At 51.4% G+C, this 18,931-nt stretch overlaps 1 protein-coding gene across 2 annotated transcripts; it reads right to left on the bottom strand.

Annotated features, from left to right (window-relative positions):
- Positions 1-1,383: 1,383 nt before the first annotated feature.
- On the bottom strand, positions 1,384-18,681 carry LOC142905319 (uncharacterized). Of its 2 annotated transcripts, none has more exons than XM_076055781.1 (2): positions 18,580-18,681; positions 1,384-6,383 (listed from the first exon to the last, which is right to left on the bottom strand). In XM_076055781.1, the coding sequence occupies exon 2, from the start codon at positions 6,340-6,342 to the stop codon at positions 4,507-4,509; it is 1,836 nt and encodes a 611-aa protein (XP_075911896.1). In that variant the 5' UTR covers positions 6,343-6,383; positions 18,580-18,681; the 3' UTR covers positions 1,384-4,506. The 2 variants fall into 2 exon arrangements, with proteins under 2 accessions (XP_075911896.1, XP_075911898.1); XM_076055783.1 differs by lacking the exon at positions 18,580-18,681 and adding an exon at positions 7,753-7,852.
- Positions 18,682-18,931: the final 250 nt, after the last annotated feature.

The following is an 18,931-nucleotide window of genomic DNA, read 5'->3' as shown; positions in this document are numbered from 1 at the left end:
AAAAAACAACTATCATCACAAAATCGACTTCTCTAATCGATCAGTCCAAGCAGAGCTCCCTAAAATATTCGGCTGCTGACCACCCAGATTATATAGCCTTCCAAAAATCCACAAAGTAGGTACCCCGCTCCATCCCATCACCTCCACCATTAACTCACTCACCTACAAACTGGCCCGATTTCTTTCTGAGATCCTGCTTCCTTTCATGGGCAAGTCCACCTCAGCTGTACTAAACTCAGCTCACTTGGTTTCTCTAATCAAGGACATCTCACTGTCTCCATATGATTTTCTTGTCAGTTTCGAGGTAGTCTCTCTGTTCACCAATGTACCTGTATTTGACGCCATTGCAATCATTGAAGACTTGGTCCAACAAGGACGGAAACCAGATGTACCAACTTTGGTAAGGCACTGCCTTACCCACACATACTTCACCTGGAATGGTACATTCTACAAACTGAAGGCACTCCAATGAGTTCTCCCTTATCGCCAGTGGTAGCGAATGTTTTCATGAAGAAAATTGAAACAGATGCCATGCAGACATCCACCCTACGTCCTTCCTTGTGGAAGAGATACGTGGATGACACATTCGTCATCTGGCCACATTGCCTGCCAGCACTGAACCAATTTCTCAACCACATCAATTCCATACACCCGTCTGTTAAATTCACCATGGAAGTGTAAAAGGATGGCAAGCTACCATTCCTGGATGTTTTGATCGAGAAAAGACTTGATGGCTCGTTGGGACATTCGGTCTACAGGAAAGACACCCACACGGATGCCTATCTAAAGCCTGATTCCCACCACCAATCATTCAGCCCAGAAGAATTTCCTCATCAAAACACGACACCATAGGGCCCTTTGTATCTTCGACCAGCACCACGTAGTCAGTGAGTTGGAGCATGTACATGAAGCCCTCAGGATGAACAGATACTCGGATCGTACAATCCTCAAATCCTCAAAGCTGTCTCCCCAGCCATGCGGAGACAACCTTCTGAGGATCCAACCAAAACCATCCCTTTTCCATACATAGCAGGGGTTACATGCTAATTTCTCACATTAACATCACTAGCCCCGGACACCCTTCTTTATGACCCTTGGGCTACACCCATTTCAAACCTTTTAAAAGTCTGCCTCGGCAACAGACCATGCTTTCACACCTGATGACGGATGCATGTGTTGCGCCCGAAACGTCGTGATTTATTTTACGCCTACGTGACTTGACCGATAGAACGAAAGTTTGTGATTTTATTAGTTTACATTGGACCAAGGGCAAAAACAAATAGCGAGTTTTCGTCAGGGGGCTTAGTTTGTTGTAGGTGTACTTTGTTGAAATGTAAACCCAACAGTTTGTCAGTTAAAAGTTAAGATAGGCGTACGCAGACAGACAGGCAGACAAAAAAAATCACGTTTATTAGGTATGAAAAGACAACATAATTAGCGTTGTGGAGAAAATATCTCCTTTATGTAACATTTCAGTGTTTCCCTTGTGTGTACTATATTCGTGATTTCGAAGACGAACACTGAGTTGGGGGATATGAATCCTAAGCTACAAAAAATATCATTGACCCTGTATCACATGAAAAACAGCAGTCATGTAAATGTCCTGCACAGGTTACAGTCAAAACAAACATTCGTCTAGTTAGGACATTCCATTTTTGACCATTTAATACCAAATGGTACTTACAGCAAAATCTCTATCACGTACTTTACCATCCGGAATGCTCTATTAACCGGCATCTGTCAAGCGGCAATATAAATATTACTTCACGTATCGAGAAAAATTCTGGCATCTTGCAGCGTGCTTCATGACGTTGCCGAGTGGTGGCACAAATGGAGTCGCAATTGCAATCTGCAATCGGCCATTGTGATCGTGTGGTGGGCTGCCTAACCTAATTGTTTCACTGTACTTGAACATACAGTACTGCACTACTGGACACTGTAATCTAAACAGCACCACTGCTTCTCTACAGTAAACTTAAAATGCTGTACAAATGACTGGTAAGTACTTCTGCAAAATAGTAAATTCTTTTGAATATCAGTTAAATTGTATGCTTAATTTCTTCATGAAAAAATGTTTTTACATTGGAAAATTTTGCTGAACCATAAAGTATTCCTCTCAGACAAGCTGCACATTTGATGAACTGGCACCCTTGATTCCCCATGGATGCTGGATAAGAGCTTTTGCTGTGTATGCTCAGAATCAGATCATGTGTTAAAATTATAACTCTAAATTATCAAGAGACACATCGCCAACATTCAATAATTGCATTGAAATATACTGCATCACATTACAGCGCATTTACTGTACTGTTGTATATGCCGGGTATGAAAATTTAATTAAAATAATACAATTTAAATGGAATTTAAAAAAATGCGTAAATATCCGAAATCATGTTAATTTATGTAATTATGTGCATACATTATGCTACTTAGAGAGATAATCGTATTAATTTATGCTGTGTGAGGTTATACTAATGTACGCAGTTATGACAATTAGGCTAAACCTCGTTGTTGAGGGTAGTATTATCAATCGGGATAAGACAACGAATCGTATGAAGTTATGCAGGTGTGCTTTAAGTACGCCACAATAAACTTTGCTTCGTTGTCTAGGTTCGTATTATCAATCGGTATAATACAATTATTCTCGCTTTAACATTTACTGATTATGTATTAGTGCGTTATGTCAGGTCTCCAAATTCAAATCTCACCGCAGGATACAGTTCTTATAATTAAGATTATTATGCATGAACTCACGAAAGAAACTCAAACACTTCTGTGTTAAGCAATTTTAATTTCTAAACAAAACCTTAACACTCTAATATGCAAATTCTCATGCTTGAAATTGTCACAGTACTCCAGGAGATGTTCCCCTCATTGATCCATACATTTAACCCTCAATGGTCGTTTGTTAACTGGGTAACAGTACAATCGATTATTTCTCAGAGTACGCGAGTATACACGGCGAGAGGAAAAGTCATTAAAAATTCATGCAACCATATTCATACGAAGGGCAATAAAGAAACATGTCCCGAAAGCAAGAGTAGTTATCAATTAATTCATTTGTAAGATTATGCAATTAAAATGAAAAAAACGCACAACTAAAATACTTCTAAATGACCGTATCCACGTAAATCAATGGGCAGCAATGTTCTTCACGATCAGTTGATATTTAATGCACCACCTTGGAATGGCAACCCTTCTTGAAACACAAAGATACTTTTGGAACAATCTTATTTGTCCCGATATGCGTGTTGTGTGCCTTCTTTGCCACTTGTTCAATTATTTGCGTAAAGCAGATGCCGGGCGATGCGTCATGAGGGTGTGGGTGTGGGGGAGGGTCATACAAACAGCTTTGTTGCTTTTTCTTGCTCGGGGCGTCGGCTTAGCTGCCCGTCGGCTGGCAGATACAGGCTCTTTCCACTGCTGGAGTAGCTGCGTTGGCACGCTGCTCGTCCTTGAAGATGCTCGATCACGCTTGCCGCTGGTCCGCTGACAGCAGCAGACTCCTTCCACTGCTAGAGGAGCTGCGTTGCACGCGCTCCCTCCTGCCCCGTGCTCTTTGTCGATGCCCGATTGCGCGTGCAGTTCGTTCGCTGGTGGCGGACACCCTTGCTCGGTGGAGCTGCTGGTGGGAGCTGGCACTCAGGATAGAATGACTTGAGCGATACTTCTTCCGTCAGCTCTAAACTCGTGTTCGGTTCACATCTGTCCGGCAACCCTCATGATTACTGCAGCAATAGACCAAAAATCTGCTTAACAGTAGATGTTCAACATTCATGGTGTCAGGGTCAAAATTTGCCAGATTAGAAAGATTAGCCACAAATGACCCGACTGGGGTTACACATTAATCATGGCTCCACCCAACTGACAGGCTCATGTCCACGTGCAAGTCGGTACTGAGTCACCTTCTACCACAAAGGGACAGCTGCCACTTGGGCTAGCTGTCAAAAAATTGAGATGAAATATGATACAAGCCGCTTGTAGTTGCTGAAGCATTTCACCTTTGATTAGCAAGATTGGCTACGTACAGTGAGAAAGAAATAACACATTAATGCAAGCGCCAATTACTAATAAAAATTATTATAAACACGTTGAATGCTGTGGAGCTTTTTTGTCTCCCACTCCTGCTTACAGATCTACCCAACCTCCAAGTCCACACATGCATGCCGCTCCTACTCTGCATCCTCCAAAAAGTCCACCTCCACAAACTGCTGGGTTTCATTTCACAGCCTCCTCCAGCTTCAGGCTGCCTTTATTGACCACATGGAGGTTAAACCCTTGCAATTAGAAAGGCACAAATCTGGCTGTCGCCTGATGAAGCTAGTTGTAATGATTGGCGAAACGTGATGAATTGGCATGTTCTGTTTACGTGACAACCCTTACTAGTTGGCTGTGTCGGGTGGTGGCGGGTTTTAATGACACATTTACATATTTACGCGATCTAACCCAAAAAACCTCTATTATGGGAAAGGCCTGTGAATGGATTGGAACTTCGTTATCCTAAGCTCAATGATGCACATCTACTTGGTCTCCATTTGACTCAGTATTGCCTAAAAAATCCACCCACACCTCCACATCCACAAATTGCTGGGAGTTGCCTCGCTCTGCCTCAGAGTCCACAGTCTCCTCCAGCTTAACGCTGCCTCGATCAACGTGAAGGTCGGATTTTGAAGTTGAATCTTCATCCTCACATTTCACTATCACTTCTTCAGACTTTACTGTCACTTCACTTTTCACCTTCACTGATTCAAATTTTATTTTCACTTCTTGACATTTCGCCTTCACTTCTGGCCACGTTTCACATCTCAAATGTTTTTCTGGTTCTTGTTTCATGAGGGATGGACTCATTGCAGCACTTTGACTTTCACAAGCCGATTTCAGATTAATTTCCTGATGAATGGTTTGATGCTTGTTTCGATCCCCTAACTGTCGAAAACCCTTCCCCCCATACACAGTGCACTTTAAGGGTTTTTCTCCTACGTGTGTTCGCTGATGGTTTTTAAGATATGTTGACAGTGAAAATTCCTTCCCACACACAGTGCACTTGAAGGGTTTCTCTCCCGTGTGTGTTTGCTGGTGTTTTTTAAGATATGTTGACAGTGAAAATTCCTTCCCACACACAGTGCACTTGAAGGTTTTCTCTCTCGTGTGTGTTCTCTGGTGGCACTGAAGAATTGATGAATATGCAAACGCCTTCCCACACACAGTGCACTTGAAGGGTGTCTCTCCTGTGTGTTTTCTCTGGTGTGTTTTAAGATGTGATGACTGTTCAAAGGCCTCTCCACACACAGTGCACTTGAAGGGTGTTTCTACTGTGTGTAATCTCTTGTGTGTTTTAAGATGGGATGACTTTGCAAAGGCCTTCCCACAAACAGTGCACTTGAAGGGTGTCTCTCCTGTGTGACTTCTCTGGTGTATTTTAAGATATGATGATTGTGAAAATGCCTTCCCACACACAGTGCACTTGAAGGGTTTCTCTCCTGTGTGTGTTCTCTGGTGGCCCTGAAGCTTTGATGACCGTGCAAATGCCTTCCCACACAAAGTACACTTGAAAGGTTTTTCTCCTGTGTGTATTCTCTGGTGTATTTTAAGATATGATGACTGTGCAAAGGCCGTCCCACACACAATGCACTTGAAGGGTGTTTCTCCTGTGTGTATTCTCTGGTGTCTTTTAAGTCGTGATGACTCTGCAAACGCCTTCCCACACACAGTGCACTTGAAGCGTGTTTCTCCTGTGTGTATTCTCTGGTGTGTTTTAAGATGGGATGACTTTGCAAAGGCCTTCCCACAAACAGTGCACTTGAAGGGTGTCTTTCCTGTGTGACTTCTCTGGTGTATTTTAAGATGCGATGACTGCGGAAACGCCTTCCCACACACAGTGCACTTGAAGGGTTTCTCTCCCGTGTGTGTTCTCTGGTGGCCCTGAAGAGTTGATGATTGTGCAAATGCCTTACCACACAAAGTACACTTGAAGGGTGTTTCTCCTGTGTGTATTCTCTGGTGTGCTTTAAGACCTGATGACTGTGCAAAGGCCTTCCCACACACAATGCACTTGAAGGGTGTTTCTCCTGTGTGTATTCTCTGGTGTCTTTTAAGAGGTGACGAGTCTGCAAACGCCTTCCCACACGCAGTGCACTTGAAAGGTTTCTCTCCCGTGTGTGTTCTCTGGTGGCCCTGAAGATTTGATGACCGTGCAAATGCCTTCCCACACGCAGTGCACTTGAAGGGTTTCTCTCCCGTGTGTGTTCTCTGGTGGACCTGAAGAATTGATGCATGTGCAAACGCCTTCCCACACACAGTGCACTTGAAGGGTTTCTCTCCCGCTGATTGTTTTCGCTCCATATGACCAATTCTGTCCAGCAAAGTGGCAGAGGAACTGGCAGCTGCAGACAGAAAACAGTGAAATCCACGCAATGTCAGCATAGAAGCATAGAAATGCATATGTATACAGTCACACGTGATATTCACATATTACATGGACAAGAACACTCAAACATTAACGAGAAATACAAAAAAAATCACCCTCAAATTTATCACACAGGCTGATTTACGGCACTTGCTCCTATTGACAATCAGCTGTTGGCCTGGCATAGTAAGGCAAGTCGTCAGTATAATGCCTGGAGGCCCAAGTATATTTAATATCAATGATAACCCGTACGTACAGAATTTCGGTTGTATCTGGCTATTGAACAAATGTTAACTATTGCAAAAATCTCATAAAAATAGCAAAGTGTTAAAAATTAAACTATTCACATTTGGAAGAAATATTATAAAATGGACAAATTAATGTTCAATCGCAACTTGTAAGTCCGAAGCCAGGCTCAGATTTGATTGAATGCTTGAATGAACAGATGTAATTTCAGCTTCATGTGCTGTGATTTCCATGCTTATGAAACGTTCCATGTGTCGGGGACTGTACAAGAGAAGGTTCCAGAAGGTGCACGTTGTGTTGATTGGAAACAGCAGACCGGAAGGCACTGTAAGTATAATTTAATTAGGGACACACATGTTATAGTAAAGTGGGAGGGGGGGCGTGCGAGTATATAAGGGGGAGCAAGGCCCGCGGTTGGGGCGCTTACTCGGGGACTGATTCACGACCAGAGGTGGACGACGGTGGGGCCGACTGTGGAAACCATCGGGGTTGACTGTTCAGGTATCAACTAGGTGGAAACCGTCGGGGCTGAAGATAGACATAGCGATTGCGAGGGTGGCAGTCGTTACACTTGGACTGTATATACGTTCGGAGAAATAAAGCTCTACTCCCCTGAAAATGGATGTCTCCAAGGAGCTTATTTAACACATGTAATAGAAAAACTTCATTTCTTTGATTAAACCTAGGCGTATAATATACTCTCACGCACTGGAACAGTGAAGGTGGTGGTGTTGTAGCTAGAACCATGCCTGGCTGCTTTCATCTGCTCAGTACAGATGCTTATACTCTTCACCAAGTACTTAACCTAGGAACAATCAACCCAGCAGAGGCCTACAATAAGTTAAGCTATCACTTGTCAATCATGTCTGCTGTCAGCAATAATACAACTCTGAATGTTGGCTCCATAATGCAGTGGACGAACAAATGTGCCTCCACTCCGCATGTCGATACACTCTTACATACAGATATGTTTCACATGGATCATTAACAGATTATACAAATAAAACAGCTACCATTCACCACTAACTGGTAGTAACATCATTACAGTGGTCATGCCATGATAGGTGCGAATTGAGGCCATGTAAGTGTGGAGCAATTGCCAGTAGGTCATGGGAATGATCCAGGTATCAGGGGATGACTGAGATGACTGGCAGATGCATCACCTGTGTTGCCCACTGTGCCAACTTGCTGCATTTTAAACGGTGTTAGACCCAAGGACGCCAAAAGGCGCCAAAAGGCGTACGGTGAGTGGGAATCAAACTCATGTTGCCTGGTTCGTAGTGCAGCGCGCTGTAGGTTACATTACCAATCGCCACTAAGTGAGCTCTACCAGTATGAGTGCAAAGAAACATACACCGACTGACTGCAGAACCTTCCAGTCAAACTGCCTCCTCTCCCAGTTCCAGAGAAGGTTTTTCCCACGCATTGCAAATGTCACCAATCACAATATTCCGGGTTCGCCACTCTGGTAAAATGAAGCGGCCACTCTGATTAATAAGACAATCAGATATATATATATTGAAGTCTATCTTAAAAAATCACCTTTGTAAACTGGTCTTCATCCCCTGCCTAGTTTTGCCATTTACCTGAGCGAGTGGGTGAGTGATTGGGTAATGGAATGGGTGAGTAGTTGACTTATTGAGTAGGAAGTGAGTGGGTCATCCAGTGAGTGAGTGATTGAGTTAGTGGGTAAATGAAGCTTTGCCCGCCTTTGAGTGTTGGCTGTTTACACTGCAGGATGTGTATATTTTGTACTTTTTATACACGGTACGGATTTGTGGGATCAACGGATGAAATGCAGCACTTCACAAATGTTAATAATTGTATTATTAATATTGCAGGCATATTATACACACCAACATGCAACATATGCTGCCATATAGATATTAAAGTCATTATTTCTCGCGTAAATTTTCATGAGTAGACCATTGTGTACTGGTGTCATGGTTTAAATGTGTAGAGGAGTAGAATGGGGAAGTGGCATCACTTGTGCTGTCCAGGGCGATGACGTGACGTCATGCGCTCGGGCAGCAGAGTGACGTCACGGCTCCTTAAGGATAAAAGGGGGACCCGGTGACGTAAGCGGGGTCGTAGCTGGAGAGTAGGGTCGGAGAAGGGTGGAACGGAGAGCCAGAGGCAAGAGGGTAGGGATAGGGGAGAGCACAGTGCCAGGCTAGACGTGGCTGTGGTCCTCGCTCGGCCGTGTTGGTTGATCCCACGGCCGGGGCAGAGGAGACAGCACAGGGCAGCCGGCTGTGTCAGGACCTAGCCCGGGACCCCTAACCCCTGGGGAGTTGTTCACCCCTGTGTATTGTTAAAGATTTGTAATAAAACCTTGGCGGAAGCCCCTACCTTACCTTAGCCTCCGAGTGAGTCATCGGGAACTCCTTTACAACTGGTGTCAGGAGTGGTTACGCTGCCGTCGCTATGCCTAAATCGGGCTGGCGGCGTAAGAATCCACCGGCAGGACGCCGGGAGAGTGCTGACGACGTCGGGGAGGCTCCGGCTGCGACCCGGGGGCAGTCCGTTGCCATGGAGATGGACTCAGCGGGGCAGGTGGTGTCGGCGGCTGGGGGTCCCAGCGCACCACCGCCGGTGGCGGGGAGCGATGCCGAGGAGTGGTCGCAGCTGCTCCTGCGGGCGATCGAGCAGCTCACCGCCGCCCTTACAGAGGTGGGAGCGCGGACGCACCCACCCAGCCCACACTCCGCGTGGCACCGGCGGATTCCCGCCGCTTTGCCGCCCGCCAATTTGGAAGTTGGCGCCATTTTTCATGCGCCGCCGGAAGTGGCGGCCATGTTGGTGGGGGAGCCGCAAGCGGACGTAATTTCCGCTGCGACGCCGGAAGCGGCAGCCATTGTTGCGGCCGTGGCGGCCGCGGATGCGGCTGCGGATGCCGCCGCGGATTCGCACCTCGCCGTGGCTGCGAGCTTGGCCGCAAAGGCTGCCGCAGATGTCGCTGCCGCAGATGTCACTGCCGCGGCTCCGCGCCTCGCTGTGGCTGCGAGCTTGCCCGCGGAGGCTGCCACGGATGTCGCTGCCGCGGATGTCGCTGCCGCGGATGTCGCTGCCGCGGATGTCGCTGCCGCGGCTCCGCACCTCGCTGTACCGGCGAGCCAGGCCGCGGATTCTGCCGCAATTGCGGGATGGGCCGCGGATCCATATGCCGCCGCATTTGCGAGGTGGCTCGCAGGCGTTACTGCGCCTCCTCACCTCGCCGCATCTGCGGCGTGGCCCACGGAGGCCGCAGCGCCGCCGGCCCTCGTCGCGGGCGGGGCCGCGGGGCTGGCCGTTGGCGATGCCGCGGGCCCGCACCTTGTCGCGCCTTCAAGGTGGGTCACGGGCGCTAGTGCGCCTCCGCATCCCGCCGCGTCGGCAGGGTTGGCGGCGGCCGCTGCTGCACCTCTGCACCTCGCCGCGTCTACGGCGTGGCCCGGGGGGGCCGCAACGCGGCCGCTGCTCGCCGCGTCTCCGGCATGGCCCACGGGGGCCGCAACGCTGCCGCACCACGCCGCGTCACAGGAGGATGCCGCGGATGCGGAGGCCGCCGCAGGCACGCACGCCGGCACCGCGGCTCCGTACGGCGCCGCGGACAGGTGGGTTGTGGGTGCTGTGGCGCCTCCACACCTCGCCGCGTCTACGGCATGGCCCGGGGAGGCCGCAACGCCGTCGCCCCTCGCCGCATCGCAGGAGGTTGCCGTGGCTGCGGCTGCAGATCGATCCGTCGCCGCGCCTGCGGGGTGGCCCGCAGGGGCCACCGCGGGGCCGTGTTATACCGCCGCGTCTCCGGCGTGGCCTACGGGGGCCGCAGCGCCACCGCACCTTGCCACGTCTTCGGCATGGCCTATGGGGGCCGCAACTCCGCCGCCACCCACCGCGTCTCCGGCGTGGCCTACGGGGACTGCAGCGCCACCGCACCTTGCCACGTCTTCGGCGTGGCCTATGGGGGCCGCAACTCTGCTGCCACCCACCGCGCCTCCGGCGTGGCCTACGGGGGCCGCAGCGCTACCGCACCTTGCCGCGTCTTCGGCGTGGCCTATGGGGGCCGCAACTCTGCCGCCACCCACTGCGCCTCCAGCGTGGCCTATGGGGGCCGCAACTCTGCCGTCACCCACCACGTCTCCGGCGTGGCCTATGGGGGCCGCAGCGCCACCGCACCTTGCTGCGTCTTCGACGTGGCCTATGGGGGCCGCAACGCTGCCGCACCACGCTGTGGTTGCAGGGTGGCTCGCGGGAGTCGGGGGGCTTCCATACCTCGCCGCACCGCGCGGCCAGGGGCTGCGCCGGTTACCCCACATCGCGCCGTTTGTTACGAAAGTGGGCGACTGGTTGGCCTTCCAGGACCGGTTCGACGCGGCGTATATGTCGGTCGGCTGGTCCATGGAGGAGGCGTTGGGGGCCCTTCCGACCTACCTGGACGAGAAGGCGATGCAGGTCTTCAAGTCCATTCCCCCGGCCGATAAGGCTACGCTTCCGACAGTGTACCTCCGGATGGCCGATGTACTCGAGCCGCCGTCCAGGGCACGCCAGAAGTTTTCACTACGGCGGCGGGAGGAGGGGGAATCTCTATTGGTTTTCCGCTGCTCGCTCCTGGCCTTGGCACAGGCCGCATACCCTGATATACAGGGCAGGGCGCTGGACTCGATGGCCCTGGAACGGCTACTCGACCTGGCACGTGAGCTGGGGATCGCTTTATCCATAAATAGCGATCGCCAGATCACGTCGTTGGCGGTGGCCGAAAACATCCAGGCGCACCTCTCCCTCTGCCAACAGCCCCGGATGGCGGCGTGCGCGGGGATCCCGGCGCCAGAAGAGGAGGCCGCCTCTCAGGGTGTGGACACCCTCGCGGCCCTGGCGATGCCCGGTCATCGCGGGAGGGGGGCGGGTGGTCGCCGTCCGGAGCAGCGGGGGCAGCCGGGACCTTCCCGCCCGCAGGACACTGCCACGGTGACCTGCTTCCGCTGTGGTCAGCAGGGCCACATTGAGCGGGGGTGTAGGAATGCCCCGGGGGCCTTCAGCAAGGGGGCTCCAACTCCTCCCGGACCTTCATCGGCATCGAGCCCAGGGCCCCAGGCGAGTCGCGACGCATCACCCGCACGGCCGCCCCCCTCACCTCATGCATCTAGCGGGGCTAGGGTTCATCGTCAGGTGGTTGTCGTCGAGGGGTCGGGTGCACCACCATTGTCACCCACTGGATGGCCCAGGCTGACCCGCCACTGGAACGCGCTGGCGCATCGGATGGTGGCGACAGCTGCTGGCTCCTCAGCGTTGGCGGGTTGCGTGCAGGGGGCGCGAGTTCGCCTCTTGGTGGATACGGGGGCGTCTGTCACCATTATTTCAGAGGCCATTTTCAAGCTCCTATCCTGCAGCGTCGGTCCGTTAGGGCCGGTTCGTGGGGCTTGTGTCGCCGCGAACGGCAGCAGTTTGGGCATATTGGGCCAAGTTATAGCATCGGTTCGGGTGGAGGAGATTGAGTTGGCCGGGCCTATTTTGGTCTCCAAGACCTTGGCAGTTCCATGCCTCTTGGGGACCGACTTTTTGTCTAGAATGCCCATTCGAATTCTCGTTGACCAGGGCTGTGTGGAATTGCCGTCAGGGAGGCGGCTGCAATTCCTACAATCGCCTACCGTCCTGTCTCCCTTGGTTGCCAGTGTGCGGGCCTTGAATAGGGCGGCAGTGACCGTGCTGCCGGCATCACAAATCTTGCTACCCCTTAGGTTGTGCAGACCGCTCGAAGGGGGCTCCACGGAGACAGGTATCCTCCTGTCCCCGTCGAGTTACTTTTCAAGAACGATGGGATTGGTGGGCGCCTTGACGGCCGTGTCGGGGGGCCAGGACCTTTTTCTACAGGTCCTCAATTCGGGGCCCACGCCAATCGTAATCCCGGCCGGTGCCGTCCTGGCGCACGCGACCCCGGCTCCCCCACCCGAGAGCGCTGCCCCGGATGGAGGAGTCGTGGCGGGCGTGATGCGTGCGGGGGACTCCGACGCATCGTGGATCACCACGTTGTGCGACGAGAATGCCTCGTTGTCCACCGGGGAGCATCAGTAACTCCGCGAACTCATCGAGAGGTTCACCGATGTGTTTAGCCAAAGTAAGTTTGATCTGGGTCGCACTACTCTTTTGGAACACCACATAGATACGGGCGACTCAGCCGCTATTCGGCTTAATTCCCACCGCTTTAGCCCTGCGGAAAAGGAACATGTCCGCTCGGCTGTCGACGAAATGTTGGCGGCGGACATCGTCTCCCCTTCCACTAGCCCTTGGGGTGCCCCCATTGTGCTAGTCAAGAAACGGGACGGGAGTCTCCGGTTCTGCATTGATTTCCGTAAATTGAACAAGATCTCGGTGACTGACGCATATCCATTGCCTCGCATGGATGATTCCCTGGACGCCCTCTCGGGCGCGCGGTTCTTTTCGACTCTAGATTTGCTCTCCGGCTTCTGGAAATTGCCGCTGGACGAAGCCTCTAGACCCAAGACAGCGTTCCGCACGCCCCAGGGGCTGTTCGAGTTCAATCGGCTTCCTATGGGTCTTCATTCGGCCCCAGCCACCTTCCAGCATCTCATGGAGATGGTTTTGTCGCGGCTGCAGTGGGAGTCTTGTTTAATCTACTTGGACGACGTTATTGTTTTTGGGCGTACGTTTGACGAGCACTTGCAACGCCTCGAGGCTGTGTTCGTCAAAGTGCGCGCTGCGGGCTTGAAATTTAAACCCCAGAAATGCCATTTGCTACAACCATCGGTGAAATATTTAAGACACATTGTTAGTGCGTCAGGTGTCGCCACGGACCCGGAGAAAACGGCTTGTGTCCGGACGTGGCCGACTCCCACATCTGTCGTGGAGGTGCGTAGCTTCGTCGGCTTCGCATCGTACTATCGCCGGTTTGTCCGCGATTTTGCGACGATTGCGAAGCCGCTGCACGCCCTCTCCGCCAAAGGCCAAAGGTTTTACTGGGGCGCGGAGGAGGAGGCTGCTTTTGCAACGCTTCGCACGGCCTTGGCGGATGCGCCGCCCTTGGGGTACCCCGATTTCTCGAAGCCCTTTCTGCTTGACACCGATGCCAGCGACATGGGCATTGGGGCAGTCCTGGCCCAGGTGGTCGACGGGGTGGAGAGGGTGGTAGCCTACGGCAGTCGGGTTCTGCCTCCGACGGAACAGCGATACTGCGTGACTCGGAGGGAGCTTTTGGCCACAGTTTTTTTTGTTCAATTGTATAGGCCCTACTTGTACGGTAGGCGGTTTACAGTCCGAACCGACCACGCGGCCCTGCAATATTCGCTGAGGATTGGTCAGCCCTCGGGTCAGCTGTCCCACTGGCTCGAGGTGCTCCAGAATTACCCCTTTGACGTAATCCACAGAAAGGGGGCACTGCATAAAAATGCGGACGGTTTGTCCAGATTGCCGGCAGGCAGCAGGTGTGCTTGCGCCCTGGGCTCTAGCCGTTGCAAGGCCCCAGGGGACGTCGCGGCCCAGTTGGTCGCGTCGGCCGCGACGGCCACCCCCCCGGGTGCGGCGACATCCGCAGATTTCGGCCTGGGACTCCCCCGGGAGGTATGGTCCAGCTTGCAGATGGAGGATTCCTCTCTGCTGAAGCTACGGCGACGCGTCGGACGTACGGCCCGGGGTTCAGCTTCGTCGGCGGCCCCAGCGATCGCCGTGCATGACGGACTCCTCATGCGTTGGGATGCCCAATTGGAACGCTATTGCGTGGTTGTGCCCACTAGCCTACGTGGTAAATTAACCCGAGCCATTCACGAGAAGCTTATGCACCTTGGCTACCACAAGACCCTATTGACCCTTAAGCGGGACTATTACTGGCCAGGTGTGGAGGGTGACGTGCCACTGATTTTGAAGGGTTGCCACGACTACGCGCGGAGGAAGGCCCCAGTTGTCCAGGACCGGGCCCCGCTGCAGTCCATCCAGGTTTCTCGCGTTAATGAACTCATGGCGCTCGACATCTTGGGCCCATTCCCTGCATCCCAACGGGGCCATAAATACCTCTTGGTGGACGTTGAGTACCTCACACGTTGGCCTGTGGCGTGGCCTTTGGTCGATCAGTCGGCCTCTTCTATCACCGAGGCGTTCGTCCAGGGGTACGTGTTGGACAAGGGTGCGCCGGAACAATTGTTGACGGATCAGGGGCGGAATTTCTCGTCTAAGCTACTCAAGGAGGTGTGTGACCTCCTTGGCACCAAGAAAATCCGCACCTCCCCCTACCACCCCCAATCGGACGGGATGGTAGAGCGCTTGAACCGCACCCTCACTTCCATGCTGTGCCACCATGTGAACACGTCTCAATCGGACTGGGACCTGTTCGTCCCGGGGGTCTTGGAAGCGTATCGGTTGGCTCCTTACGCCTCAACGGGATTTTCGCCTTTTTATTTAATGTACGGGAGGAAGCCGGAGCCCCCGGTGCACGTCCAACTGGACGTGGGATCCTCCAGGAAGGGGTCGGCTGTGCCGGTCCCTTTGAAAGTCGCGCTTGACCGGCTGCGCGAGGCACGGCAGGCTGCTGCTGAGAATTCCGCCGGCCGGCAGGCGGCTAATGAGCGGCTGCCCAAACACCATGCAGCGGGCCTCCCGTGGGTAGCGGGCCAGAAAGCGTGGCTGCATTGTCCCCAGGTCTCGGTTGGCACATCTGCCAAATTGCACCGCCCTTGGCAGGGTCCCGTTGAGGTCGTGGAAGTCCCCCGGCTGCAGTGCGTCCGGATTCGGTTCGGACGCCGGCGGTGGATAGTGCACCCGTCCCGGCTCAAACGCTATATTCCATCTACCCTGGGGGATCCACCCCCAACTCCGGGGCGGCCGGCGGGTGATGCGTCCGTCGTGACTGTCCGGCCGGGTCCTGTTGACGGGGGCGGCGTTCGCCCTGTTTGTGTGCCCCCAGGGCCCTTCCAAGTAGCGCCGGCGGGGACCCCCCGGCCACCGGAGGCTACGGCGGTGGGCCTGTTGCCTGCGGACAGCCCACCTGCACCGGCGGCGGACGCCACACGAGGAAGCGGGCCGGCAGCGCATACCCATTCAAGGGGGAGGCGGCTCCGGTGATGGCCTGGGCGGCCGTTTGTCGGACCCAGCCCCGGCGCCCGCTCGGCACTGCCGGCCGGAATAAGCCGTCTTACTTTTTCCCGTTCATTTGGTTGTTGTTATTGTGATGCCTGGGATGCCGTGTTGCCCTAAGGTTGGGGTTTTCTTGCAGCCGGGTCGGCTGTTTTTTTTCACAGGGGGGGGTAATGTAGAGGAGTAGAATGGGGAAGTGGCATCACTTGTGCTGTCCAGGGCGATGACGTCACGTCATGCGCTCGGGGCAGCAGAGTGACGTCACGGCTCCTTAAGGATAAAAGGGGGACCCGGTGATGTAAGCGGGGTCGTAGCTGGAGAGTAGGGTCGGAGAAGGGTGGAACGGGGAGCCAGGGGCAAGAGGGTAGGGATAGGGGAGAGCACAGTGCCAGGCTAGACGTGGCTGTGCTCCTCGCTCGGCCGTGTTGGTTGATCCCACGGCCGGGGCAGAGGAGACAGCACAGGGCAGCCGGCTGTGTCGGGACCTAGCCCGGGACCCCTAACCCCTGGGGAGTTGTTCACCCCTGTGTATTGTTAAAGATTTGTAATAAAACCTTGGCGGAAGCCCCTACCTTACCTTAGCCTCCGAGTGAGTCGTCGGGAACTCCTTTACAAATGTATGATGCAACTATTTTGATGAAAGAAGAAAAGGCTTCAACCTTTTCGGCAATAAGACAGGTGTTAAGATCAGAATCTTTAAAATCAGAATCTGTCTTCTGGAGGAATGTCACAGGTGTCCAGTCGAGGCGGGTCAGAAAGTTACAAAAACAAACATGGTTGGATACGTACGGTGTGAAAGAAGTTCAACATACAAAAAACGATAGGAGTGAAAAATAGATGAAAGGTAAGCATATTCTTGGTTATTTCGGTAAAGTCACGTTGAAAGGAAACAAAACAATAAAACAAATATATAAAACAATAAAATTCTCACGACGTTTCGACTGCAACACAAGCAGTTATCATCAGGTGTGAAAACCATCGGCAAGAACATTTGAAAGAAGTGGCGGTTTGTACCAATGTATTTAATTATTTCTAAACGTTAGCACCACGGAGAGCGATTTGAAACGTCGTGAGAATATTGTTTTATATATTTGTTTTATTGTTTTGTTTCCCTTCAACGTGACTTTACAGAAAGAACCAAGAATATGAATCACTGCACTCACGAAAGCATTAAATCGAAAGGTAAGCAATTCACGAAAAAATGAATAGAAATGAATAAAGTACATCGTCCAATTTGAAAACAGATACCTATTGCAAGGCAGCATTAAGTCTGCATTAATCACACATTCTTGTGGTATAATTTAACACAAACATCATGTCTGTATCAACCACGTGATATTTTTATTTACAAGAATGTTTCCATAGATTTGCTCTTTATTTTAGTTATTAAACCATTGGACAATCCGAAAAATCTGCGACGTGCATCTGATTGTCTATGTGAGTCTGTGGGTCTGTGTGCAAGTCTGTGGGTTTCTGTGCGAGTCTAGGGGTTCCTGTATGCCCGAATGTTTGTTAAGTTTTCCAGATTTCACTGCCCAAAGGTTTGGAACCACGTTTCGTTTTTGGCATCTCAATTCTGCCATCTAAAACCTCGCTTAAACTGACTCTAATAATCACTAAAGTTTCAGTGGGAATGTAATTTTACAACAGAATTGCTATTAAGTTTCTTTAGTAAACCTGTAATTTTGAAATGCGTTGATGTCTGCCTGCCATATCGCCCTTAATAAAAATAGCGTCTAAGCTCAATGGGTGTTACTCGTGAAATTCACTTCTGACTGAGTGGGCCAGTGAGTTTGGGTGAGTGGGAGGGCGAGTGGGAGGGCGAGTGAGAGTGCGAGTGGGAGAGTGTGAGTAGGTGAGTGTGCTTGTGTGGGCGAGTGGGTGGATGAGCGAGTGGATGGATGAGTGAGCGAGTTATAGAGTGGGTGGGTGGGAGGGTGGATGAGTGAGTGGATGGATGAGTGGGCCAGTGAGTGAGCTTAATTATAATTAAATGCTTTGATGTCTGCCGGCTGAGTCGCCCTTGAAAATAAGTTTCTTAGTTCAATGGACTTCACTCGGAAAATAAACTTATTCTGACTCTGAAATAAACTTCTGGACTGGTATCGTCCAAATATTGCAATGCTGAACAAATGCCGCTTGTGTTGTGGCCGAAACGTCGTGAGAATATTATTGTGTTATTTTATTTTATCAATTTATTATTTTATTCTCATTCTACGTGACTTTACCGAAAGAACCAAAGAAGAGAAATGCCTCCAGTTTACTCGATCAGGAATACGCGAAAAAGCATCGCCCCTCCCCCCGACTGCCAAACCAACTCGGCAGGACGCTCCTGAACTGAAGTAAAGAGACTCAGTGTGATAAAGCACTCTAGTGTGCACCTAGCTGGCGAGATTTGCACTACATCGCCCGGTATACAGGAGGTTGTGGGTTGTATCCCGACGCTGACGCGTGTTTATTTGGAGTTTGCGTGTCTCTCTTTCTGCGTGGTCGCATTTAGAGTATTTGGCTGATGTAAATTTACACACAAGCCATTTCGTTGTGAGCAGGTCGCTTCTCAAAGATATAGAGCTCAAAATAGTATAATTTGTTTTTGTTTAAAACATGGTTTTCAAGTAGTCAGCCAGGTGAGGATAAATAAAAATTAACAAAAATCAAAGCAAATACAATCAGGCGATGGCAGGAGGCAAGCCCAGCATGGCTAGGCCACACTTTGTAACGTTCCAACCTGGACGTCTATTCCATACCCGCTGCTACATTCAATTGAGATCCTGAGGAGAACAATCGAAGAAGCGAGGCTGCACCTAAATAAACAAAAACAACCACCACCAAAAACCACGACCACCACCACGATGTGAACTTCTCACCTCGGATCCCAGTTCAGTGGCGAGCAGCTTTCCGGGATTTCGTGACGTCACGCGGATTAACGCGGCGGGGGAGATGACATGACGTCACTAGCCAGTTTACCCCTCCCACTTAATAGATTATATTTCGATTTAAAGCTTTCGTGACTGCAATGATTTATCTTCTTTGGTTCTTTCGGTAAAGTCACGTAGAATGAGAATAAAATAATAAATTGATAAAATAAAATAACACAATAATATTCTCACGACGTTTCGGCCACAACACAAGCGGCCTTCATCAGGTGAAGGGACGAGACTGTCTGGTAGGACAGACAGTCTCGTCCCTTCACGTAGGGTTATTTATACAAGGTTGGCA

The sequence above is a fragment of the Petromyzon marinus genome, chromosome 72 (assembly GCF_048934315.1).
Source record: "Petromyzon marinus isolate PM22_M1 ecotype Great Lakes invasive population chromosome 72, UKy_Petmar_22M1.pri1.0, whole genome shotgun sequence".
In the NCBI taxonomy this organism is placed as follows: domain Eukaryota; kingdom Metazoa; phylum Chordata; class Hyperoartia; order Petromyzontiformes; family Petromyzontidae; genus Petromyzon; species Petromyzon marinus.
This window is presented reverse-complemented; position numbering and strand designations above follow the sequence as displayed.